Source organism: Macaca nemestrina, chromosome 20 (genome assembly GCF_043159975.1).
Source record: "Macaca nemestrina isolate mMacNem1 chromosome 20, mMacNem.hap1, whole genome shotgun sequence".
In the NCBI taxonomy this organism is placed as follows: Eukaryota; Metazoa; Chordata; class Mammalia; order Primates; family Cercopithecidae; genus Macaca; species Macaca nemestrina.
The window spans coordinates 45,874,834-45,902,421 of NC_092144.1; the positions used below are offsets into that span (position 1 = coordinate 45,874,834).

Below are 27,588 nucleotides of genomic sequence, written 5' to 3' on the forward strand. Positions count from 1 at the left end.
TGACTGCATAACCAAGTCAGCTGTCCTGAGAGAGAGATGATTTTGGAGTTAAATGAGATTAGTTAAATCACAGAAGGTCTGTTGATTGTTGAAATGCCCAAACCTAATAAGGCAACTCTAGGAGAGAATAAAAATAAAAATAATGGTAATAGATTTAAAAAAATTTGAAGCTGTAGTTGTAAATCCTCTTAATGTAAGTTCAGTGGTCATTTTTTCCTCCCCTTTTAAAGGTGTTTGACAAATTTAAGAATGATAATTTAAGAGAATGATAAATTTTAACAGACTTATTGGATGAGTAATTTTATCAAATATTTAAGAGTTCTCTTCATTTGGATCCTGGTTGGTACAGCCTGTGGGTAAAAAGACTGCTTAAAGGAAGTGGTTACATTCCAATATAACAGACAAACACTATATATACACACACACACAGAGTATATATTATATATACATATATACTGTATATACTATATATACATATATAGTATGTGTATATATATACTGTGTGTTATATATAGTGCATGTGTGAGTATATATAGTATACATCGCACATACACTATATACACTGTATGTATATATACACTATATATATATATATAGTGTGTGTGTGTTATGGTGGAATATAACCAGTTCCTATGTATATGTTATTTTGGGGGAACATGTTGTATCAAAATAAAATAGAAATTTAAAGAGAAGTGAACAATTTGGTGAAAATGGAAAGATCACACTTCTATCATTCAAAACAAAACAAAACAAGAACATTACACAAAATGAAGAGCAATAAGAATGTAAAACTACGTTATATCTGTCTAGGAGTTCTAACTCTCTGGAGGAAAATAAGTATAGATATCACAAGCAAAGAATTACAATGCAGAAAAGATACTGAAGTAATATTACAATTAAAAAACTGAATAGTGAAAAGAACAATAATGCAAACATCAAAGGCTATTGTAAACAAAACATGCCACGATGAGAAACTCATGGAAAAAAACTCTTTTTAACATAAAAAGGAGAAATATTTGGCAATATCTAACAAAGCTATAAGTATATATCAGCTATGACTAAGCAATTCTATGTCTACATACAGAATGGCCATGAAGTCTAAAAACAGACTTAAAAGAGGGAGATACTGAATTGCCTTGATTACCCATTAAATCCATCCATAGTTTTTTCCTGTGAAAATCGGAAATAGGCCGGGCACGGTGGCTCAAGCCTGTAATCCCAGCACTTTGGGAGGCCGAGACGGGCGGATCATGAGGTCAGGAGATCGAGACCATCCTGGCTAACACGGTGAAACCCCATCTCTACTAAAAAATACAAAAAAAAACTAGCCGGGCGAAGTGGCGGGCGCCTGTGGTCCCAGCTACTCGGGAGGCTGAGGCAGGAGAATGGCGTAAACCCGGGAGGCGGAGCTTGCAGTGAGCTGAGATCCGGCCACTGCACTCCAGCCTGGGCGACAGAGCCAGACTCAGTCTCAAAAAAAAAAAAAAAGAAAATCGGAAATAAAAAACCACTTTATACATTTATTTCAGTCAAATGATTTCTCACCAGTGTAAATTTTCGGTTGGCACGTAAGATGCCCAACAACACTAAAGGAATTCCCACATTCCTTACATTCATAGGGTTTATCACCAGTATGAATGCGCTGATGTTTGGTAAAGGATGAACTATGTCTAAAGGCCTTCCCACATGCCTTGCATTCGTAGGGTTTTTCTCCAGTATGAATTCTCTGATGTTCTGTAAGGGCTGAACTATGTCTAAAGGCCTTCCTACATACTTTACATTCATAAGGTTTCTCACCACTATGAATTCTTTGATGTTGAATAAGGGCTGACGTAAGTCTAAAGAACTTTCCACACTCCTTACATTCATAAGGCTTTTGACCACTGTGAATTCTTTCATGTCGAGTAAGTTCACTACCTACTCCAAATGCTTTCTCACATTCTTTACATTTATAGGGTTTTTCACCAGTATGAATCCTCTGATGTCTAGTCAGGGATGAACTGTTTCTAAAGACCTTTCCACATGCTTTGCATTCATAGGGTTTCTTACCAGTATGAATTCTCTGATGACGAGCAAGTTCTCTACATACTCCAAAAGCCTTTCCACATTCCTTACATGCATAAGGTTTCTCACCAGTATGAATTCTCTGATGTTCAATGAGCTGTGAACTAATTCTAAAAACCTTCTCACAGTGCATACATTTGTAGGGCTTCTCACCAGTATGAATTCTCTGATGTTCAGTAAGCTGTGAAAGAAATCTGAAGTCCTTGCCACATTCCATACATTTGTAAGTTTTCTCATCAGTATGGATTTTCTGATGTCGAGTAAGCTGGGCATGCACTCTAAAGGATTTCCCACAGAATGAACATTCGAAGTGTTTCTCACCATCATGAACTCTTTGAAGTGGAGTAACTTCTTCAACTCTTCCAAAGGTCCTTCTGTATTCCTTACATTTGTAGAACTTCTCATTGTCAATTTTCTGGTATACATTAAGGTCTTTATAAAAACTACATGTATTCCCATATTCCATATATTTACAAGGTTTCACACCAGTATGAATATTCAGTTGTAACATATCGGAGTTGTCTATCCCAAAGGTTTTCCAACACTGATTGCATGCATAGTTTTTTTCACCAGTATGTATTTTCTGATATTCAGCAAACTCTAAGTCACAACTGAAGACCTTCTCATATTCCTTGTATTCATAGGGCTTCTCACTGTCATGAGTTCTCTGAGGTAACATAAGAGATTCATGAGTTTTGTAAGTGGGCACATTTTCAGAGATGATTTTCATTTGACTGAAATATCCCACTTCAGGTCCTTGTACTTCAATCTTGCTTTTGCTTTGCCAGTCATTTCTGCAAATGGAACTTTCAAGGCCACGTAACTTGCTACTTTCCATTACCTCCCACTGAGAACCAGTGTTTTTAATAATGTCTTTTCCTACAGATAAATGCTTAGTCTCACTCCTGGACTCCAAATCTGAAAGAAAGGAAAAAATAATTTTCATGTACTACAAGAATAAAAGTTATGGAAAGAAGAGACAATTTAAGAATAATTCACCATATACATGAATTGGTTTAAAAAATGTTATGAAATTTGGAGAAAGATAAAGAGAGCTCACAGAATAACAGCAGAACATAAAGATTATGAGGAATGTGATTAAGTCAGTGGATCTGAAATTTGTGTGTTGGTCATCACCTGGTAAGCTTGTTAGTTAAACAGAATCAAAATCTGTAGATGTAGAACTAGTCATTAGCATCTTATAGAGATAATGCTAATGCAGATCAAAATTTTATAATCCATATATACTAACACTTTTGTGGTTTTCTTCCCCAAAAATAAACTTTACCAAGGATAATAACAAGGTACAGTTTGTAAGACCTCATTTTGCCCGGGCATGTGGGCTCATGCTTGTTATCCTAGCACTTTGGGAGGGCAAGGCAGGTGGGTTACCTGAACTCAGGACTTTGAGACGAGCCTGGGCAACATGGTGAAACCCTGCCTCTACTAAAATACAAACAGCCGGGCATGATGGCACACACCTGTAGTCCCAGCTACTCAGGAGGCTGAGGCACAAGAATTGCTTGAACCCAGGAAGGGGAGGCTGCAGGGAGCTGAGATCGCACCACTGCGTAGACTCTAGCCTGGGCAGTGGAGCAAGAGTCCGTCTCAAAAAAAAAAAAAAAAAAAACCTCATTTTAACTCCATTCTGCTAATCATTTTTCACCTCCTAGATCAAAACAAATATCCTATCATTTAGAGCTATCCACAGGACATTTCATTTCACATAAATGGTCTCTTTGTATGCCAGCTTCTTTTCTTTGTTAAGGTCTCAAGATACCTGCCCTCAGAAAGGGCATATTAGTTGACCCTAAATAACTTCATTTCCATTTCTAATCCCGTATCTAGTGCCTTACCCTTATATATATGTTTTTTCAGTTGTGTATTCAGTACTTTTACACCATTTACTTCCTTATTCCTTAAATTCCACAAGGACAAATATAATAAATTTTCATGTGCCAATGTACAAAAAGCCCTAAGGGCATAGTATATGATAATTAATAGAGGAAAAGTAAATCACTGAATGAATCCAAATAAAAATAAAAGTATATATACAAAGATAAGTCACTAGAAAACAACTATCAAAATAATTATGTAGCCATAAGAATAATGCCAGTTATCAATGCCTCCCAACCCTCATTGTATTAGTGATTACATACATATATTTATAATACAGTAAGATACATAAATACGGTGAACATTCATATGTATTTATTTTCCAATTGCTTCTCCACTTACACATATTGTCCCACCATTATTGCTTATTCCCTCGTATGCAGAGCCATGACTGACATGTGGAATGAAGAAATACAATCAAGATGGGATGTGTTATTTACTTCTCTTCAACAGCATATTTACCTTTACTCTGCTGTCCTTCTAAAACCTACCCCTATTTTTTCTTTTATGTTCTTTTACAGATATTCCTTTCCATTTTCTTATACCAAAAGTCAACTAATGCTATACTTCCCCAAAATATAATATTTCAGATATTAAAATATCTGAATATAATTGTAACTACTGTTAGACTTACACAATTCTGAGCAAAGGCTTATGAGTGAAAAGGAGAATATGCTAACAAAATAATATGAAGAAGGTGGTCTAGGTACACAAGACTGTAAGGCACTTTGTAACAAAGGATTTTATGGACATCATCTGGAGGCGAACAATGAGAAAAGGGAATGCCTGAGGAAAACTCAGAGTGACACATGAACACAGAAAAATAATAATTTTCTGTGACTTAATTATGTATAAGATGAAATAATGCAGATATCAATATCTGACAGAAACATTAAAACCAGATTTGAGTGCCAGTATCAATAAATCAAAAGTACTTTCAGTTAGAAATAAAGGAGCTCTCTACTAGGCTGCGTGCAGTGGCTGTCACACCTGTAATCCCAGCATTTTGGGAGCCCAAGGTGGGTGGATCACTTGAGGTCAGGAGTTCGAGAACAGCCTGGCCAACATGGCGAAACCCGTTTCTACTAAAAATACAAAAAAACTTAGCTGGGCATGGTGGCGCATGTCTGTAACGCCAGCTACTTGGCAGGCTGAGGCAGAAGAATCACTCAAACCTGGGAGATGGAGGTTGCAGTGAGCTGAGATTGCACCACCACACTCCAAGCTGGGCAACAGAGTGAGACTATGTCTTATTAAAAAAAAAAAAGAAAGAAAAGAAAAAGAAGCTCTCTGCTAAATAACTGTTGGGTCAATGTGGAAATGTAATTGAAATCACAAAGTTTGTAGTGAACCATGATGTTGAAAACATTTCTAACTGATATCTATGGAACATAAATATATTTGTCTCATAAAAAGTAAAAACTTAAATTGTTTTTTTTAAAAAAAAAAAAGAGTAAAAATAACCAATGTATATATCCTACTAAAGACAAAAGAACAGTGACCTAAAGAAAAGATGAGAAATTAGCAAACAATCACAATGTGATGAAAACATACACAAAATGTTATAAGACTCCTATGCTAATAAAGCTGAAAATGTAGTCTAATGAATTAATTTCTTGGTAAAGAGATATTTAAAACCAACCCAAAAAGCAATAATAGTTGGAAAAACATTCCTGGAATGAGATAAAATTTTCTTTTTTTGTTTTTTTGAGACGGCATCTCGCTCTGTCGCCCAGGCTGGAGTGCAGTGGCCGGATCTCAGCTCATTGCAAGCTCTGACTCCCGGGTTTACGCCATTCTCCTGCCTCAGCCTCCCGAGTAGGTGGGACTACAGGCGCCCGCCACCTCGCCCAGCTAGTTTTTTTGTATTTTTTAGTAGAGACAGGGTTTCACCGCGTTAGCCAGGATGGTCTCGATCTCCTGACCTTGTGATCCGCCCATCTCGGCCTCCCAAAGTGCTGGGATTACAGGCTTGAGCCACCGTGCCCAGCCAGAGATAAAATTTTCAAACACTCACTCCATGAAACAGAAGAACAATAACCATGCCTTATTGTCCTTGTTATTGAAATAAACCAGGTAATAAACCAGGAATCCTAGAACAAAGGCCTGGATCATGATCTAGACCCAGGGAGGTATGAGATGTACCCTGTAATGTTTTGCCAGAAAGAAGAAAGTTTTACAACAGTGGGTCACATCAAAGGGACACAAAAATAGCTTGAGGGAGCTAAAGTGCCACCATTTTGACAATACAAGAGTCAAATGAGGGGAAAAAAGTTTATGTACTGCAACATGCTAAACTAAACAAAACCAGAAAAATGCACTCATATCCAATTCAATGCCTGGGTCTGGGATAAGAAGGGTATGGAATGAGCCTTGGATAAGCTTTTGACAAAAAGTGACAATAAATTCAAAGGTTAAAGGATAAAGCCAAAGCGTACAGAAATTACCATAAGAAACATGGTATCAGTATATCAAAATTTCATCCAGGCTGGGCGCGGTGGCTCAAGCCTGTAATTCCAGCACTTTGGGAGGCCGAGATGGGTGGATCACGAGGTCAGGAGATCGAGACCATCCTGGCTAGCATGGTGAAACTCCGTCTCTACTAAAAATACAAAGAAAAAAATAGCCGGGCGACGTGGCGGGCGCCTGTAGTCCCAGCTGCTTGGGAGGCTGAGGCAGGAGAATGGCGTGGGCCCAGGAGTCGGAGCTTGCAGTGAGCTGAGATCCGGCCACTGCACTCCAGCCTGGGTGGCAGAGCGAGACTCCGTCTCAAAAAAAAAAAAAAAAAAATTTCATCCAATATTCATACTGCTGGACATCAAAAATCAGACTCTGGTGGGCTAATGTATACTGAACCAGTAACATCAATAAACATAATGAGACATAATAGAAGGTATGAAAAATTCTAGTGCACCATTTGAGGTGGCTACTTATTTACAGTAATATAAAAGATATAATAATAATAAAAACAGCCTCTTTGCCTTTCCCATTAGAATTACAAAAGTTTACCAAAGAACATGACAGCAACTAACATAAAAGGAATGACAAATTGAAACACATTGATTCCAATGAGGACTTCCAAATGCAAAAACATTAGGTGAATCACTGAAAAGGAACTGTATAAAATGCCAAATTAAGACCAGAGAGATTGGTTTCTGACCACACTGTCTGAATTAGCTCTTTCTCCATCATTCTCTACCCCTTTATTCTTACACATACTGTTATATATATTCTCTACTTGTTTATTATACATCTCAAGAACTAGTATGTCAGTTCCATGGCAGCAGGGTCTGTATTGCTCTTGTTCACTATTGTACTGATATCTGTCTCAATGTAGACACTAAATAAATATTGAGGATATGAATGAGCATTTGTTTATGGTCAATATACACATACATAAGTCTAAATACAAGAGGAACTGGAAAACAGTGGCATTGAAGAAGATCTTAATTTCCTTCTCCAAGTGCCAGGCTTTTAAAAAAAAAAAAACAAAAACAAAAAAACAGTCTGGGCCGGGCGCGGTGGCTCATGCCTGTAATCCCAGCACTTTGGGAGGCCGAGGTGGGCGGATCATGAGGTCAGGAGATCGAGACCATCTTGGCTAACATGGTGAAACCCCGTCTCTACTAAAAATACAAAAAATTAGCTGGGCATAGTGGTGGGCACCTGTAGTCCCAGCTACTCGGGAGGCTGAGACAGGAGAATGGTGTGAACCTGGGAGACGGGACTTGCACTGAGCCGAGATTGTGCCACTGCACTCCAGCCTTGGCAGCAGAGCGAAACTCTGTCTCAAAAATAAAAAATAAAAATAAAAAAATAAAAACCCACAAGCTTTTGAAGGGATTTTCCCAACAGAATCCCAGGGGCTCATCTCCTGGACCAGATGGGCTTTGTGCTTTGGCAATGACTTTCTATCCCTCAGTGGCCATCACTCACCTGGCCCTGTCTTCCTTCACATCCCATAAACTCTATAGAGCAACTTCCCTTCCTCCAATAAGGTGATCCCAATTGGATCAGAAATGGAAGACTGCTTACAACAAAGAAATGTAACAATGTATTTTTTTTAATTATAACCAATTTTTAAAATACAGCTTTGAGAATTGGTTAAAGTTTTACTAAATAAAATCAAAATTATTATTATTTTTCTTTTTTTTGAGACGGAGTCTCGCTCTGTCGCCCAGGCTGGAGTGCAGTGGCCGGATCTCAGCTCACTGCAAGCTCCACCTCCTGGGTTCACGCCATTCTCCTGCCTCAGCCTCCCGAGTAGCTGGGACTACAGGCGCCCGCCACCTCACCCGGCTAATTTTTTGTATTTTTTAGTAGAGACGGGGTTTCACCGTGTTAGCCAGGATGGTCTCGATCTCCTGACCTCGTGATCCGCCCATCTCGGCCTCCCAAAGTGCTGGGATTACAGGCTTGAGCCACCGCTCCCGGCCCTAAAATCAAAATTATATGAAAAAGACAGAAAAAAGAATTGTGAGGGAACTGGAAAAACATTCACCTTAGAGTAACCACAGAATTATCACGTATAAAGAGACTAGACAGGTAAGGAAAGGTCTTATGTTATTTAAACCCATACTAATTGTTTGTCTGGAGAAGCAGTGTAACAGTTAAAAATACTGTCTTTGGTGCCAGATTGCCTGGGTAGAAAGCCTTCCTCTGTAATTACGTGGCTGTGGAGCCTTTGCAGAAGTGCCTAAATACTCTCTGTTGTAAGCAACCTCTTCTGTACAATAATAATAGAAACAGCACTTGCCGGGCGCGGTGGCTCAAGCCTGTAATCCCAGCACTTTGGGAGGCCGAGGTGGGCGGATCACAAGGTCAGGAGATCGAGACCACAGTGAAACCCCGTCTCTACAAAAAATACAAAAAATTAGCCGGGCGCGGTGGCGGGCGCCTGTAGTCCCAGCTACTCAGGAGGCTGAGGCAGGAGAATGGCGTGAACCCAGGAGGCGGAGCTTGCAGTGAGCCGAGATCGCGCCACTGCACTCCAGCCTGGGCAACAGCGTGAGACTCCGTCTCAAAAACAAAAACAACAAAAAAAAAACACTGGGTCAGTTTGGCCGGGCGCGGTGGCTCAAGCCTGTAATCTCAGCACTTTGGGAGGCCGAGACGGGCGGATCACGAGGTCAGGAGATTGAGACCATCCTGGCTAACACGGTGAAACCCCGTCTCTACTAAAAAAATACAAAAAACTAGCCGGGCGAGGTGGCGGGCGCCTGTAGTCCCAGCTACTCAGGAGGCTGAGGCAGGAGAATGGCGTGAACCCGGGAGGCAGAGCTTGCAGTGAGCCGAGATCTGGCCACTGCACTCCAGCCTGGGCGGCAGAGCGAGACTCCGTCTCAAAAAAAAAAAAAAAAAAAAGAAACAGCACTTATGTCACAGAGTTATCGTAAGAATTAAACGAGTCATTTTTTTTTTTGAGATGGAGTCTTGCCCTGTTGCCCAGGCTGGAGTGCAGTGGCGCGATTTCAGCTCACTGCAACCTCCACCTCCCGAGTTCAAGCAGGTTCAAGCAATTCTCCTGCCTCAGCCACCTGAGTAGCTGGGACTACAGGCACACGCCACCATGCCCGGCTAATTTTTTTCTATTTTAGTAGAGACGGGCTTTCACTGTGTTGCCCAGGCTGGTCGTGAACTCCCGAGCTCAGGCAATCTGCCCGCCTCAGCCTCCCAAAGTGCTGGGATTACAGGCATGAGCTACCATGACTAGCCACGAGCCAATTATTTAAAGTGCTTAGGACGGGGCCAACTAGAAGGCAAGAACTATGGAAGCTGAGAGGAAAGTAAGTAACTTTCAGAGCTATTAAAAGGTCCTTGGTGGAATACTAATTTAATGTTAAATGCAACGTTCTTTAGCCATAAAGCAGGTGGGAGGAAATGAATATGAACTGTTTATCAATCCTTCAATATATAAATTGTAGAGATTCTTTTAACAATCATAACAAATCAGGACACACGGTATCTTAAAAGTTCTCCCAGAAGGTGGGTAAGAATATAAAGTATTTATAGCAATTCCGACCTCAAACACAATGTACGGGTTGCACATCCCTAATCTAAAATCTGAAATTCAATTACAAAATCCAAAACTTTCTGAGCACTGACATGATGCCACAAGTGAAATATACATAACTACTTAACACAAACTTGGTTTCATGCACAAAACTATTAAAAACATGGTATAAAATTGCCTTCAGGCAACTTTATATGTGTATAAAGTGTACATGAAACATAAATGAATTTTGTGTTTCAATTTGGGTTCCATCCCTAAGATGTCTCATTATGTATATGCAGATATTCCAAAATCTGAAAAAAATCCCAAATCCAAAACACTCTCATCCCAAGTATTTTGGATAAGGGATACGCAACCTGTAATGTCTCAATGATATGCTGTACGTGTTCCCTAAGTCAAATCCAGCTCCTTGGTATCTAGAAAGGTAGAAATTATATGCAGGGCCTGAGAAGGTAAGAATATCATGAAGAATGTTAAAGACTGATAGAGATGTCATTTGCAACACAACAACACTGAAAGCATGCCTTTGGAATCAGAAGTTCACCTAGTTTCTTAAAACATAGCCTTGAGGCCGTTGCAGTGGCTCATGCCTGTAATCCCAGCACTTTGGGAGGCTGAGGCAGGCGAATCACGAGGTCAGGAGTTCAAGACCAGCCTGGCCAGTGTGGTGAAACCCTGTCTCTACTAAAAATACAAAAAATTAGCTGGGTGTAGTGGCGGACGCCTGTAATCCCAGCTACTCAGGAGGCTGAGGCAGGAGAACTGCTTGAACCTGGGAGGCAGAGGTTGCAGTGAGCCAAGATCATGCCACTGCATTCCAGCCTGGGTAACAAAGTGAGACTCCATCTCAAAAACAAAAGAAAACAAAATGAAAAACAAAATACAGCCTTGAGTTCACTGAATATCAGCTGATAGTCTAGAGCGTATATTCTAAGTTATTGGAGGCAGACAAATTTACCCAGTGAGAGTAAGTTGCTGTAGTTCTCCATCATCACATCCCAGTACAAGTTCCTCTGAGCAGAATCCAGATATTCCCATTCCTCCTGAGAGAAGTTGATGACCACATCCCTGAGTGTCACCAGTTCCTGAAACAACAAACCCGTACATTACAGGTAAAATTTAAGGAAATATTTTTGAGAAAAAGGCAAGATGAATTGCCTTATTGCAAGGGGACTGGACAGTAAACAAGGAGGCCAGGAGAAGACTGTGACACGGGAAGTAAGGAAATTAGTGCTTCCAAACCAGACTATCATCTTTAAAGACTCCCTTTGATCCACTGAAATCTTTCTGCATACTTATGGGATCTCTTATTTAGCCAACCATGTCTGGAAATTAATAACCAGTTTACAAATTAAAAGAAGTACTATATACAAGCACATTTCATGCTATGTGCCTGCCTCATGAATCATCAATAAATGTAAGTTTCTATACCCTCATTCCCCTGTACAGGAGAAAAAGATCTAACTTTGAAAATGGGGTGTGAACAAAATTAAAGATTTCTTGTAGCTCCAAGTTCATTACTATGTGACATATTATGTCACATTATATAATACAATTTATTACTTCTAGCAACAAAGTTTTTAGTAAGTGTTTTTTAGTGGCTACAGAGTAGTTTTCTTGCTAAAAATTTAACAGCCTTAATTATACTCCAATGTTTAGGTTAGACAAGGTCTTCTCCAATTCTGCACCTACAATCATCATCATTTTATATGACCTGAGGCCATTCAACATCAAATCCAATCTACCTGGAAACTCAAGTCTGTGGAGAAGGTCAGAGTATGCCCAATTGTCAAACAGATCCATCTGCTTTTTCCCTATTCCAGATATGACAAGGAAAAGTACAGGGATTCCACTTCTGCTTTATATCTGCTCTTGACAAAGGACTGAACACACAGGAGTGCTGAACATTCTTTGGAGAATAGAGAGGCACATAGGAGGGACACTATGCTGTTAGACTCCAGCCCTTACTAGAAAGTGAAAAAGTATGGGGTTGTGGTGCAGGTTCTTTGACAGAGGTGTGTGGTAGGAAGAATCAGAAAAAAGAAATATCACAAAGAAAAGAGAAATAGTAACTTACATGGTCCATGGTTAGAACTGTAAAGAACTGGTCAGGGAATTCCACTTCTGGCATGACAGCATGAGGAGCTCCATGGACACGATCCCCAATGAAACTGTAAAAATTATTTTTTAAAAAAGAACCACAATTTAAAGTCTCTGGAAATGGTGCTAGGAATGTACAGCAAATGAAGAAACATTAGTTTATGAAAATCTCCAAAAACATGTTAAGAACTCTGAGAGTCTGGACTATGTGAACCAAACCTGAGCCCTCCATTGTCCATTCTGTCTCGGTGAGAAAGACTCCACTCCAGCTAGGATAGCCAAGGGCATGGGGCTTCTTCGCCACTTCTCAACCTTTGCCCCAGTTGGATAGCTATCTTCCTAGGTGGGGTAAGACATCATCACTTTTCACTCTGCCCCAGTTACCTACCTGTTGCACAGCTGAAGAATGAAGACTCCCTTCCTCTGCCTCGCCCCAAAACATGAAATGTAGGCTTTAACTTGGACGTGGTACTGCTGAGCATACTGAGGTTCCAATTGCTGTGCCCTGGCTCCTGGGGCAGGTGTTCCATGCCCAAACAGGCAAGCCAGGGGACCTGGCTGCCGCCCCATCTGCCATCTACCAAGCACTCAGCTCCTAAAGCAGGGGAATCACTTAGAGAGATGCATGCCATTGTCCATACCTCCAGCACTAGAACAGTGGCTGTGGCTCTGAGATTTTGTCCAGGGGGAGAAGTAGGCCATAGAACAGAGTTCTGTATTGCTCCTCAAAGGAACTGAATTGACTTGCAACAGAATGTGGAGAAATTTAAACCTAAGGGCAATGTCAAAAACTGAAAATTTTGGTGAAGGGCAATTGGGAGGAGGTTGATAGATTAGAGGTGTATGTTATACTATAGGGTGGTTTGTTTGCCAGACAGAAACTGAGAGACCACCTGGGAAGAGACATTCTATTGCCAGAACAAATCTCAAACACTGACCTCAAGAAAGCAAGCCCCAGTTTGATTATATTAGCCTGTGAAGCAACATATACTCCAGGGCACTTACGAAAGCAATACTGCCATTAAGTTGCAATTCGGTGGTGCTAACAGCTGGGGGTGGTCAGGGAGATGCTCAAAGACAGCCCTGTCAAAACCACTATCATCTAATGCTGTCTGTAAAAGTAAGCAAGGCTGTACTCCAATGAGCAACATCAGGGATTTTACACCATGGTGAGAACAGACTTCACTAAAACAATCCAGAGTCCATTCTCATGCTGCTATAAGGATACACCCAAGACTAGGTAATTTACAAAGGAAAGAGGCTTAATTGACTCACAGTTCTGTATGGCTGGGGAGGCCTCAGGAAACTTACAATCATGGCAGAAGGCACCTCTTCACAGGGTGGTAGGAGAGAGAATGAGAGCCGAGCTAAGGGGGAAGCCCCTTATAAAACCATCCGATCTTATGAGAACTCACTCACTATTAGAAGAACAGTATGGGGGAAACCACTCCCATGATTCAATCATTTCCTCTTGGTCCTGCTCTTGACATGTGGGGATTATTACAATTCAAGATGAGTTTCGGATGGAGATACAGAGCCAAACCATCTCACTGTCACTAAGCAAGTAAATAAGCAAGTACCAATAACAAGCCCTGAGGCAGAGGGTGTGGACAAAAGTACTGGAGTTCCAACAACTGTCTATAAAATCCACTTTCCACAAACAAGAGACAGGCAAAGAAACAGGAAAGTATGATTCACACACTGGAAAAGAAACCCACAACAGAAACTGCTTGTGAAAGCAACCAGATTTAACAGGCAAAGACTTCAAATTATAAACAGGTAAAGACTTCAAATTATACATTATAATATATATTCAAATAGACAAAGGAAACCATAAAGAAGTAAATGTAGGTATGATCATAATGTTGCATCAAAAGGAGAATATCAACAAAGAGATACAAATTATCAATAATAAACATGGAAATTCTGAAGTTACAAAGTATAATAACTGAAATGAAATTTTCACTAGAGGACTCAATAGTAGATATGAACTGGCAGAAGTATTAGCAAAGTTGAAGATAGATTAATAGCAATGGTGTAATCTGATGAACAGAGAGAAAACGAGACAAATTAACATGTCAGAGAAATGTGGGACCCCATTAAGCACACTGCTATAAACAGGAGTACCAGAAGAGAGATGAGAGAGAAAAAAAGCATTTAAAATTTACAAAGAAATAATGAATTTAAAATTCCCAAATTTATTGAAAAACATTAAACTGCACATCCAGGAAGCTCAACAAACACCAAGCAGGATAAATGCATAGAGATCCAAACATAGATGCATCATTATAAAAGCACTGAAATCCAAAGAAAGAAATGGAGAAAATCTTGAAAGCAGTAAAAGGAAACTGCAGGCTAGAAGTGAAACTAATACAGAAGTATTAACTGCTGATTTCTCATCAGAAAAAAATGAAAGCCAGAAGGCAGTGGGATGACATATACAAAGTACTCACATACACAAAATCCTTCAACCCAGAATCCTAAATCCATCAACATGCAAAAAAATGAAGTGACCCCCCACCTCACACCACTTATAAAAATTAACTCAAAATGTATTAAAGACTTAAATATAAGGCCTGAAACTCTAAAAATCCCAGAAGAAAACATAGTGAAGCTCTTGACATTGGTCTTGCAATGATTTTTAAAAATATAACACCAAAAGCACCTGAAACAAAAGCAAAAACAAAGAAATCAAATCAAATTAAAAAGCTTCTATAAAATAAAGGAAACAATTTAAAAAGTGAAATGACATTCTACAGAGTGGGAGAAAATATGTGCAAATTATATATCTGACAAGGGGTTAATATCTAAATATATAAGAAATTCATTCAACTCAATAGCAAAAAAAAAAAAAAAAAAAATCCAACTAAAAAATGAGCAAAGAACCTGATAGACATTTTTCCAAAGAAGATATACAAATGGTCAACGGGTATATAAAAAGGTGCTCAATATCACTAAACATCAGGGAAATGCAAATCAAACCGCAATGAAATATCACCTCACACCTAACAGGACTGCTATTATCAAAAAGACAAGAAAGAAAAAAAATGTTGACAAGGATATGGAAAAAAGGGAAGCCTTGTACACTGTTGGGGATGTAAATTGGTATGATCCTTCTGAAAAAGAGTATGGAGGTTCCTCAAAAACTTAAAAACAGAACATTCATACAATCCAGCAATCCTGCTTCTGGCTATACGGCCAAAAGAAATGAAGTCAGTAACTTTTTTCCACCTGCACCGAGATGGAGTCTTGTTCTTTCGCCCACGGTGGAGTGCAGTGCTGCAATCTCGGTTCATTGCAACCTCTGCCTCCAGGGTTCTAGCAATTCTCCTGTCTCAGCCTCCCGAGTGGCTGGGATTACAGGTGTGTGGCACCATGCCCGGCTAAATTTTGTATTTTTAGTAGAGATGGGGTTTCACCATATTGGCCAGGCTGGTCTCGAACTCCTGAGCTCATGATCCACCCACCTTGGCCTCCCAAAGTGCTGGAATTACAGGCGTGAGCTACCACGCATGGCCAAAGTCAGTAACTTGAAGAGATATTTGCAGTCCTTGTTCATGGCAGCATTATTCACAATAACCAAGGTATGAAAACCTAAGTGTCCCTCAATGGGTGGACAGATAAAGTGTGCTTGTATGTGTGTGTATATACATAAGTATGTGTCAATTATGTATCAGTAAAACAAAGGGGGGTGGTTATCCTTATGCAGCAAACCTATATTTCAAAACTTAAGACCATTTCAAAACTTAAGATGAAAAGACATTTCCAGATAAAAACTGAATTTACTGCTAGCTGACTGACCTTAAAAAGTACTCAAGGAAGCTCTTTAGGCTGGTGATCCCAGGTAATAATAAAAATCCATATGAAAAAACAAAGAGAAGAGGCCGGGCGTGGTGGCTCACACCTATAATCTCAGCACTTTGAGAGGCTGAGGTGGGAAGATCACCTGAGGTTGCGAGTTCGAGACCAGCCTGATCAACATGGAAAAACCTGGTCTCTACTAAAAATACAAAATTAGCCAGGTGTGGTGACACATGCCTGTAATCTCATTTACTTGGGAGGCTGAGGCAGAAGAATCACTTGAACCCAGGAGGCAGAGGTTGAGCCGAGATGGCGCCAAGGCACTCCAGCCTGGGCGACAAGAGCGAAACTCTGTCTCAAAAAAAAAAAAGAGAAGCAAGGCAATTTTATGTAATTGTAAATGACAGTATACATATATATCTCTTCTCCTCTTAACTGATAGACACATTTTATGAAACAATGTGTATATTATGTATTATTGGGCCCATAACATACAGAAATGTAATATATTTGCTAATAATAACACAAAGAAGGCAGGGGAAAGCAAAGTTGTACTGGGCTAAGGAAATGAATCCAGATGGTAACTCCAATCCGGATTATCTGGACCTCATGAGGAGAACCCAAAGTGAGAAATCAGACTGACAAAATAAAAGTTATAAATGTATAAAAGTTCTCCTCATTTTTTTAAAACATAGATTTATTTAATGTAAAAATTACAACGATTGGTTGAGTTCGAAACATCTGTAGATGTAATGTGAAGACCTATATTACTACAAGATAAAAGGAAATAAGAGTTATATAGGAGTAACATTTCTCTATCTCACTTGAATTAAGCCAATATAAATCAGAAGCTGTTTCTGAAGTAAGATATTTGCCAGAATAAATCTCTAAGCAGCAAAGTGTTCACAGTGCTGCTCGGTTTCTCTTAACTAGAGTAAAATGTGAGAAGAAACAATACAAAGATGGGATTTATAACATGGAAGCAAAACATAGAGATTTGAAAATTCTCAGCCTGAGCATGTAAATCAAAAGACATTTAGGAAAGTAAACCAAGGGTGTGACCAAGTGACTTTTTGGTAAGAGTGTGGCTAGAAAGAAGCCAGATGCTTTTCATCATGACAACAGGAGAATGAATCCAATGGCACTTCAGAGAGCTTCAAGGCTGCTCCTCCCATCACAGGCCCAGCGTGCCAGGGCCTTGAAGGCAGGATGGTTTCAAGGGAAGGGTCTAGAGCACTCATGGGGCTTGCTGCCCGGGGCTGCCTCAAGTCTCTGCCCCTCCCATCCCAGCACAGTGCTCCTTGGCTGCCCTAGTTGTGGCTCCAGTGGGCCCAGGTGCAGTTTAGTCCCGGCTCTGGAAGGCAAAGTGGTGAACCTCAGCATCTATATGCTGCTGATTTTGCAAGTGTGCAGAGTGCACAAGATGTAGAAGCACGGCATCCTTCAAAGAGATTTTTCTTTTTTGAGACAGAGTCTCACTCTGTCGACCAAGCTGGAGTGCAGTGGTGCGATCTAGGCTCACTGCAACCTCCACCTTCTGGGCTCAAGCAATTCTCTTGCCTCAGCCTCCTGAATAGCTGGGATTACAGGTGTGCCATGCCTTGGAGAGCCCCAGGGCCTAGACAGAGACCCACTACAGACGCAGAGCCACTGCAGACAGTCCCCCCTACGGCAATGTCCAGTGGAGTCATAAAGGCTGTGCCATTCCCCAAACCCTAGACCTGTAGAGCCAGCAGAATGCAACATGGGCCTGGGAGAGCCAGTGGCACCTGACTCCAACCCAAGAGAGCTGCAGTATGAACTGTGAACACCAAAGCCCTGGTGGCAGGGTCCCTTTGGGCCTTTGGGGTCCAACCCCCATCCCAGTGTGTCTGGAACATGCGACGAGGAGTCAAAGATGATTATTCTCCAGGCTTAAGGTTTACTGTTATTTGCCCTGTTCAGTTTTGGACCTACTTGGGACCAGTGACCCATACTTTCTTATCTGTTTTGAAATAGAAATGCTTGTCCTGGCTGGGCGTGGTGGCTCACGCCTGTAATCCCAGCACTCTGGGAGGCCAAGACAGGCGATCACCTGAGGTCAGGAGTTCAAGACCAGCCTGACCAACATGGAGAAACCCCGTCTCTACTAAAAATACAAAAAAATTAGCCGGGAATGGTTTACGCATGCCTGTAATCCCAGCTACTTGGGAGGCTGAGGTAGGAGAATTGCTTGAACCCGGGAGGCGGAGGTGGCGGTGAGCCAAGACTGCACCACTGTACTCCAGCCTGGGCAAAAAGAGTGAAACTCTTGTCTCAAAAAAAAGGGGAAAAAAAGAAATGCCTGTCTTATGCATCACTGAATTTTGGAAGCACATAACTAGTTTGGTGTCACAGGTACGCAACTAGAGAGCAATTTGCCTCAGGATGAATCATCACATGATTTAGATATCAAGATGAGACTCTGCCCTTTAAGTTGACTTTAAAGTTTATGCTGAAATGAGTTTTAATACTTTGGGGGCTATTGGAATGAAATGAATGTATTTTGTATGTGAGAAAGACATGAATATGGGGGGAGGGGGTCCAGGGGCAGAATGTAACATGTCCTCTCCAAAATTCAGATGTTGCCAATGTGATAGTATTAGAAGGTGGAGCCTTTAAGAGGTGATGAGGGCTCCTCCCTTTGTGAATGGGATTACAGCCTTCATAAAAGAGGCTCAATGCAGACTTCCTTGTCCTTCTCCCTTTTGCATGTGAGGACACACGTCCTTTCTGGAGGATGCAGCATCAAGGCACCCTTGGAAGAAGACAGTTGAACCTGATGATGCCTTGATCTTGGACTTCATAACCTCCAGAACTGTGATACATTTCTGTTCTTTATAAATCAGGTATTTTCTTATAGCAGCACAAACAGACTAAGAAAGTTGTCTATGGGTGACTCAGCTGCAAAGCTGCAAGCAGATTGAGAGTAAGATGACAGAAACAACAGTCAAGCCGAGAACCAAATCAGGAACACAATCCCGTTTAAAATTACCACTAAAAGAATAACATACCTAAAAGAATACAGCTAACCAGAGAGGTGAAAGATCTCTACAATGAGAACCACAAAACACTGCTCAAAGAAATGAGATGACACAAATGGAAAAACATGGTAGGAAGAAACAGTATCATTAAAATGGCGATACTGCCCAGGGCAATTTATAGATTCAATGCTATTCCTATCAAACTACCAAGGACATTCTTCACAGAACTAGAAAAAGCTATTTTGTCCGGAGCTGCACGCCCCGGCCATAGCGAATAATAACTGACGATTAAAAACGCCTGAGCTCTATTCATTTCCACCTTCTACCTCCTCCCTAGATTTACCTTTTTCCCTGTATTAATACCTCATAAAAGATGGCGCTCTTCCTGCTGCTTCTTCACCCATTTTTCCCGCGCCCGTGAAAATTACTACCTGACAGCGCAGGTGCAACATGACGTTCGACCAGAGAAACCAATACCTACTTGGTCACGCCCTTTGCGATGAGATCATCTCCGCCTCTGGCCCAACCCCTTTCCCTCCAAGTGTATAAAAGGCACTGCATTACCGCCATTAAACGAGACTTGATCAGAGCACTGTCTTGTCTCCATTTCTCGTATCTCTTGTTCCCCAAATTCCCACCCCCTCCTCCAGGGCCTGCTTCGACTATCCCGCGGGCCGGGAGACTATTTAACAATTCACATGGAACCAAAAAAGGGCTTGAATAGCCAACGCAATCCTAAGCAAAAAGAACAATGCTGGTTGCATCACATTACCTGACTTCAAGCTATACTACAAGGCTACAGTAACCAAAATGCAATGGTCTTGGTACAAAAACGGACACACAAACCAATGGAATAGAATAGAGGACCTAGAAAGAAAGTCACGCACCTACAACCAAGTGATCTTTGACAAAGTCAACAAAAATAAGCAATGAGGAAAGGACTCCCTATTCAATAAATGGTGCTGGGATGACTGGCATATGCAGAAGAATTAAAGTGGACCCGTACCTTTCAACATATACAAAAATTAACTCACGTTTGATGAAAGGCTTAACTAAAAATCCGAGAAGAAAACCTAGGAAATACCCTTGTAAACATCAGCCTTGGCAAATAATTTATGACTAATTCCTCAAAAGCAACTGAAACAAAACAAAAATTGGCAAATGAGACCTAACTAAAGAGTTTCTGCTCAGCAAAAGGAATTATCAACAAAGTAAACACCCCCCTACAGAATGGGAGAAAATATTCACAAACTATGCATTTAACCAAGGTCTAATATCCAGAATCTACAAGGAATTTAAACAATTCAACAAGCAGAAAACAACCCCACTCAAAGTGGGTAAAGGATATGAACAGACCCTTCTCAAAAGACATACAAGCAGTCAACAAACACACTTTTTAAAATGCCCCACACCACTAACCATCAAAGAAATGCCAATCAAAACCACAATGAGTTAGCCATCTCATATCAATCAGAATGGTTGTTAAAAAGTCAAAATGAACAGACGTTGGTGAGGTTGCGGAGAAAAGGGAATGCTTATACACTGTTGGTGGGAGTGTAAATTAGTTTAGCCACTGTGGGATACAGTTTGGAGATTTCTCAAATAACTAAAAACAGAACAACCATTTGACTCAGCAATCCCATTACTGGGTACATATCCAAAAGAAAATAAATCATTTTACCAAAAAGACACATGCACTCATGTTCATCACAGCACTATTCACAATAGCAAATACACAGAATCAACCCAGGTGCCCTCAACAGTGGCTTGGATAAATAAAATGTGGTATACATATGTCATGGAATACCATACATAAAAAAGAACAAAATCATGTCCTTTGAAGCAACATGGGTGCAGCTGGAGGCCATTATTCTAAAAGCATTAATGCAGAAAAAGAAAATAAAATACTGCATGTTCTCACTGCTAAGTGGGAGCTAAACACTGGGTACAGAAAGACATAAATATGGGAACAATACGACTACTAGAGACAGGAGGAAGGGAGAGAAACAAGAGTTGAAAAACTACTGGGTACTAGGTTCACTACCTGGAAGACAAGATCAATTGTACCCCAAATCTCAGCATCATACAATATACTCATGTAACAAACCTGCAAATGTACCCCCTGAATCGAAAATAAAAGTTGAAAAAAGAAACCAAAAACAAAAATGAAGGAGAAACTAAAACATACCCAAGTAAATAAAAACTGACGAACCTCATTTGAAGACACGCCATAATAGAAAAGTTAAGGGGGCCCTGCAAGTTGGAATAAAAAGACAGTAGAAAGTAACTCAAAGCCACGTACAAAAATGAAGAACAGGCTGGGCGCGGTGGCTCACGCCTGTAATTCCAGCACTTTGGGAGGCCAAGGTGGGCAAATCACAAAGTCAGGAGTTCAAGACCAGCCTGGCCAACACAGTGCTAGCTGGGCATGGTGGCACACGCCTATAATCCCAGCTACTCAGGAGGCTGATGTAGGAGAACTGCTTGACCCCGGAGGCGGAGGTTGCAGTGAGCCGAGATCGTGCCACTGCACTCATGCCTGGGTGACAGAGCGAGACTCAGTCTCAAAAAAAAAAAGCAAATACAAAAGTATATCGCATCTTGGGCTTGTAGGTCCTTTTAATTTCCCCAATATGATTTATAAGACTAATGAATGCATAAAACAGTCATTACAAACCAATGTTAAAGGGCACACAATGTATAAAAATGTAATCTGTGACAAAACAACATGAAAAGGAGCAGAACTATATAGGAACAAGTTTTGGATATACTATTAAAGCTAAGGAGTGTGCAACAGTTTTGACTCAACAAGTCTGGAATTTTGTTTGTTTGAGACAGGATCTCACTCTTTCGCCTAGGCTGGAGTGCAGTAGTGTCTGGAATGTTTAAACCCTGCCTATTCCAAAGAAAGTTCTAGTCCTTGACTAACACCTAGAAGATAAATTCTGGCCCCCGGAATAGCCAGCTTTTATTAATTTTAATGTGATCCTTTCACTAGTGGTAAAACAACAACAACAACAACACTTTTCTGAGTTGTGTGAGTCCATCTAGCAGTCAGTGAACCTGAAAGTGGTCTTGGAGTTCCCTGACCAAAGTCTATTAATTCAAACCAGTTATTTGTAAATGTAAAATATTCACTGTAATCTCCAGAACACATGCTAAGAAAACAATCAGATTATATAAAAGAAATGACAACGGAATTAAAATGGTACAGTACAATAAGTCAATTAAAAACAAAAGGAGGCCAGGCATAGTGGCTCATACCACCAATCCCAATACTTTTGGGAAGCTGAGGCAGGCAGATCGCTTGAGCCCAGGAGTTCAGGACCAGCTTGGCCAACATGGTGAAACCCTGTCTCTACCAAAAATACAAAAAAATTAGCCAGGCATGGTGGTGCTTACCTGTGGTCCCAGCTGTTGGGGAGGTGGGGGGGCTGGGGGGTTGGGGGCTGGAGCTAGGGTGGGAGGATCACTTGAGCCCAGGAGGTTGAGGCTGCAGTGAGCTGTGATTGCACCACTGAACTCCTGCCTGGGTGATGGAGTGATACCTTGTGTCAAAAAAAACAAAAAAACAAAAAAAAGGGCCAGGCCTGGTGGCTCATGCCTGTAGTCCCAGCACTTTGGGAGGCCAAGACAGATACATCACCTGAGGTCAGGAGTTCGAGACCAGCCTGGCCAATATGGTAAAATCCCATCTCTACTAAAAATACCAAAATTAGCCTGGTGTGGTGGCAGGCACCTGTAATCCCAGCTACTCGGGAGGCTGAGGCAGAAGAAGCGCTTGAAGGAGGTGGAGGTTGTAGTGAGCCAAGATCACGCCACTGCATTATAGCCTGGGCAACAGAGCGAGACTCTGTCTCCAGAAAAAAAAAAAAAATTCTTATGACATTGCAAGAGATTCAGAATAGCCAAAACAAAGCTGGAAGACTGGTATTTCCCAATTCAAAACTGACTATAAAACCACAGTAATCAAGACTGTGGGGCACTGAATATGGATAGATATATTGATCAATGGAATAGAACTGAGTGGAAATTTAAACCAGTGTAACTAGGGTCAAGTGATTTTTGACAAGGTTGCCAATCTAGTGAAATCGAGGAAAATAGTCTTTTCAACAAATGGTGCCAGGAAAATTGAATATCCACATGCAAAAGAATGAAATTGCATAATTCCTTAACAACACATAAGAAAAGTAACTGAAAACAGATCAATGACCCAAATATAACAGCTAAAACTATAAAACTCTTAAAAGGAAATGCAGGGGTAAGTCATCATGAACTTGTATTTGGCAATGGATTCTTTTTTTTTTTTTTTTGAGATGGAGTCTCACTCTGTCACCCAGACTGGGGTGCAGTGGCGCCGTCTCGGCTCACCGTAACCTCCACCTCCCAGGTTCAAGTGATTCTCCTGCCTCAGCCTCCCGAGTAGCTGGGATTACAGGTACCTGCCACCATGCCTGGCTAATTTGTTGTATTTTTAGTAGAAGACGGGGTTTCACCATGTGGGCCAGGCTGGTCTCAAACTCCTGACCTCAAGTGATCCACCCACCTCTGCCTCCCAAAGTGCTGGGATTACAGTCTGAGCCACCGCATCTGGCCTATATTTGGCAATGGATTCTTAAATGATGACACCAAAAGCACAAGCAGCAAAAGAAAATTTTGATAAATTAGGATTTATCAAAACCAAAAGCTTTTGTGCATCAAAAAGTCATTATAGAAGAAACTGGTAAGACAGCCTGCACAATGTAGAAAATATTTGCAAATCATATATCTCACAAGCATTTAACATCCAGAATACATAAAAACTCCTACAACTCAGCCCAACAAAAAGACAAACAGCCCAAGTTAAAAACTGGCAAAAGACTTCAGTAGACATTTCTTCATAAAAGATGAACAAATGGCCAACAAGTACATGGAAAGATGCTCAAAATCATTAGACATCAGGAAAATAATAACAGAACCATGAGAATAACATCAGCAAGATGGCATTTGAGGAAGCTTCAATTCCCTATTCTCTATTGAAACATTTAAAAAACAACTAGAGACTAGTTAAAATATCTTTGTAAGGGTCTGGAAATCACTCAAAGACTGTAACTATCAAACAAATGCCCAGTCAAGAGAAAGCCACTTCAAAATGGTAGTGACTTTGTTGATTATGTTACTGGTGCCCTTATTCCATCTCTAGCGTAGCCTGGAAGAAGCAGCCCAGTTCCCATTTCCCTCCTTCAGGCCAGAAGGAACAAAGCAGAGCTTATTTGGAACATGTTAATCTGTCTGCGGGCTCCTTGAGGTATTGAGGTACTGGTTTCCATTTTGTCTGATTTTTTTTTGAGATGGAGTCTCGCTCTGTCATCCAGGCTGGAGTGCAGTGGCGTGATCTCGGCTCACTGCAACCTCCTTTTCCTGGGTTCAAGCAATTCTCCTGCCTCAGCCTCCTGTGCAGCTGGGATTATAGGCACCTGCCACCACATCTGGCAAAATTTTGTATTTTTAATAGAGATAGTTTAATAGAGAGTTTCACTATGTTGGCCAGGCTGGGCTCGAACTCCTGACCTCAAGTGATCCGTCTGCCTCGGCCTCCCAAAGTGCTGGGATTACAGGCGTGAGCCACTCTGACTTTTGAGTTTTGACATGTAAAAAGCTGCACAGCTCAGATCTCAGGCAGGTAAAAGCCACAAAGGACAGTGGGTACTGTGGTGCATCAAAGCTAAAACACTATTAAAACTAGAAATAAGTGCAGCAGCACTGCAGGATATAAGATCAATATGCAAAACTCAATGATATTTTAATTGCCTGGACACCTGTGGATACTTGGAGCAAACGATTACCGGTGGAAAATATAATGTAACATCAACGGCCTAAAAAGCAAGGATGAGACCCTACGGAAATTAAGGCATTTGAAAGCAGTTATGCATATTGGGGAAACTGGTAAAAGCACATACACAGGTGCAAGCACAGGCATGCTACAGACCCAGGAAAAACATAAGACTTTAGACTTTCACCCTGAGATGATCCCAAGGCTCTAATTAGTGAAGATCTTCTCCAACGGTCTGCAAAAATTAGGAGAAGTAGCAGTTTCTTCAAATGCCCAATTTTCAACAAAAGACTGCAAGGCATACAAAGACACAGGAAAACAGGGTCCCATCAAAGGAGCAAAATAAATTACCCTTGAAGAAACAAAAGCATTGGAGTAACTAGAAAAAGACTTTGTAAAAACTGTCTTAAATATGCTTATAGAGCTAAAGGAAAACTGAAAAAGAACTAAAAAGGAAATCGGGAAAATGACATATCAACAAAGAGAAACAAATTATTTTTTAAAAAACTGGCTGGGTATGGTGGCTTATGCCCGTAATCCCACCACTTAGGGAGGCTGAGGCGGGCAGATAACATGAGGCCAGGAGTTCCAGACTAGCCTGGCCAACATAGTGAAACCCTGTCTCTAATGGAAAAAAAAAAAATAGCTGGGTGTGGTGGTGCACAGCTGTAGTCCCAGCATCTTGGGAGGCTGAGGCATGAGAATTGCTTGAGCCTGGGAGGCAGAGGTTGCAGTGAGCAGAGATCACACAACTGCACTCCAGCCTGGGTGACAGGGCAAGACTCTGTTGAAAAAAAAAAAAAAAAAAAAAGAAGAAGAAGAATTGGTTTAGAGTGCTCAAACCCTGTACATTCCAAAGAATAGTCCTTGACCAGCTCCTGGGAGATAATCTCTGAGCAATTAAGAGTATCCTGCCTGATAAGAGAGTCTATGTATATCTGAGGTCTTACCCATGCCAGATAGCTTTTGTAACAATGTGGTTTATGATAAATACCTGTACAAATCTGACTTCTGGATAGGCTTGACTAAGTAGCTAAGGTCAGTGCACAGCACCTTCATGCCCACATGACTTATCCTCAATAAAAACCCCAGACACGGGCCAGGGCAGTGGCTTACACCTGTAATTCCAACACTTTGGGAGGCAGAGGCAGGTGGATCACTTCAGCCCAAGAGTTCAAGAGCAGCTTGGGCAACATGGCAAAACCCCATCTATACAAACAATGCAAAAATTAGCCAGGTGTCGTGGTGTGTGCCTGTAGTCCCAGCTACTTGGGAGACTGAGGTGGGAGGATCCCTTGAGGCCGGGAAGTAGAGGCTGCTGCGGTGAGGTGTGACCACACTACTGCATTTCAGCCTGGGCGGGAGAGACCCTATCAAAAAACAAACAAACAAACAAACAAACAAAAAAACCCATGAGACCACAAGAAAACAAAGCAAAACAAAAAACCCTGGAAACCTTGGCTTAGGAGAACTTCCTTGGTTGGCCATGCTTCACATCTGTATTCACACATTGTTGCTGGGAGAATCAGGTGCTGCCTGTGCAACTGCACTGGAAGCTTGCATCTTTGCCCTATGCAACTTTTCCCTTTGCTGATTTTAATGTGCACCTTTTCATTGTAATGAGCAATAACCATGAGCATAACAGCTTTTCTAAGTTCTGTGAGTCCTTCTAGCAAATCATCGAACCTAAGACAGTCAAATTGCCTTAAGTTAATAGAACATTTGCAAATCTGGCTTTTAAAAAATTCATTTCAAGTGCCCATCAAAGTTAACTTTATATTTTCATTGTTCTTGATTTACAGAAAATGTATGGGGAATACTAAGTATCTTCACAAACCAGCTTTTTTCTTCCCTTGCAGATAAGGACTTAAAGTGCCAGGCCTTTATTACATTCTCTAGGGTTATGTCCATATTAATGTATCCAGGCTTCACAAAGACCCTAAAGCACTGATATAATTATTGTCTACATTCTATAACAAGAAACTGTAAAGTGGAAAAATGAGTAACTATTAACCCCTTTGAAATGTAGTGTGAACATATAACTGAATTTTAAATTTTTTTCTCTTTTCCTAAGCTAATTAACACAGGATTACATTTAATTTTTTTTTTTTTGAGACGGAGTCTCGCTCTGTCGCCAAGGCTGGAGTGCAGTGGCCGGATCTCAGCTCACTGCAAGCTCCGCCTCCCGGGTTCACGCCATTCTCCTGCCTCAGCCTCCCGGGTAGCTGGGACTACAGGCGCACGCCACCTCGCCCGGCTAGTTTTTTGTCTTTTTTGGTAGAGACGGGGTTTCACCGTGTTAGCCAGGCTGGTCTTGATCTCCTGACCTCGTGATCTGCCCGACTCGGCCTCCCAAAGTGCTGGGATTACAGGCTTGAGCCACCGCACCCGGCCATACATTTAATTTTAATTTAAATTTAAATACAAAAGCAATATAAATGTTTTTCTATTAAACGCAACTTTATTGTGTTGGGAGGACTATAATTCACCTTAAACACTGAAAATTTAGCATCCAAACTGACAGATGCAATAACAATAAAACATACACCAGATTTTGAAAACTTGGTATAAAGATATGAGTGTAAAGTACTTCAGTGTATTCATATCATTACATGTTGAAATAATATTTTGGATATATTGGTTTAAATAAAATACAATACCAAAATTAACTTCAGCTGTTTCTTTTCCTTTTTAAAATGTGTTTAAAGCTGGGCACAGTGGCTCACGCCTGTAATCCCAACACTTTGGGAGGCTGAGGTGGGTGGATCACCTGAGGTCAGGAGTTTGAGACCAGTCTGGCCAACATGATGAAACCCCGTCTTCTACTAAAAATACAAAAATTAGCCAGGCATGGTGGCAAGCGCCTGTAATCCCAGCTACTCGGGAGGCTGAGGCAGAGG

General features: G+C 41.0%; 1 protein-coding gene across 10 annotated transcripts in view; it reads right to left on the bottom strand.

Moving 5' to 3' along the window:
- Nucleotides 1-1,479: 1,479 nt before the first annotated feature.
- Nucleotides 1,480-27,588, bottom strand: part of LOC105495455 (zinc finger protein 529) — a 51,213-nt gene continuing 25,104 nt past the window's right edge. For 7 of the 10 annotated variants that reach the window (XM_011765049.3, XM_011765043.3, XM_011765048.3 and 4 more), the window contains 3 exons: nt 12,051-12,144; nt 10,932-11,058; nt 1,480-2,982 (listed from right to left, as the gene is read on the bottom strand). In XM_011765049.3, coding sequence (XP_011763351.1) covers nt 1,526-2,982; nt 10,932-11,058; nt 12,051-12,104 — 1,638 coding nt within the window. In that variant the 5' untranslated portion in view covers nt 12,105-12,144 and the 3' untranslated portion in view covers nt 1,480-1,525. Of the gene's footprint in view, nt 2,983-10,931; nt 11,059-12,050; nt 12,145-12,461; nt 19,111-19,564; nt 26,059-27,588 lie in introns of those variants that run through there. The other 3 variants (XM_071086431.1, XM_011765041.2, XR_011617471.1) reach the window with 3 other exon arrangements.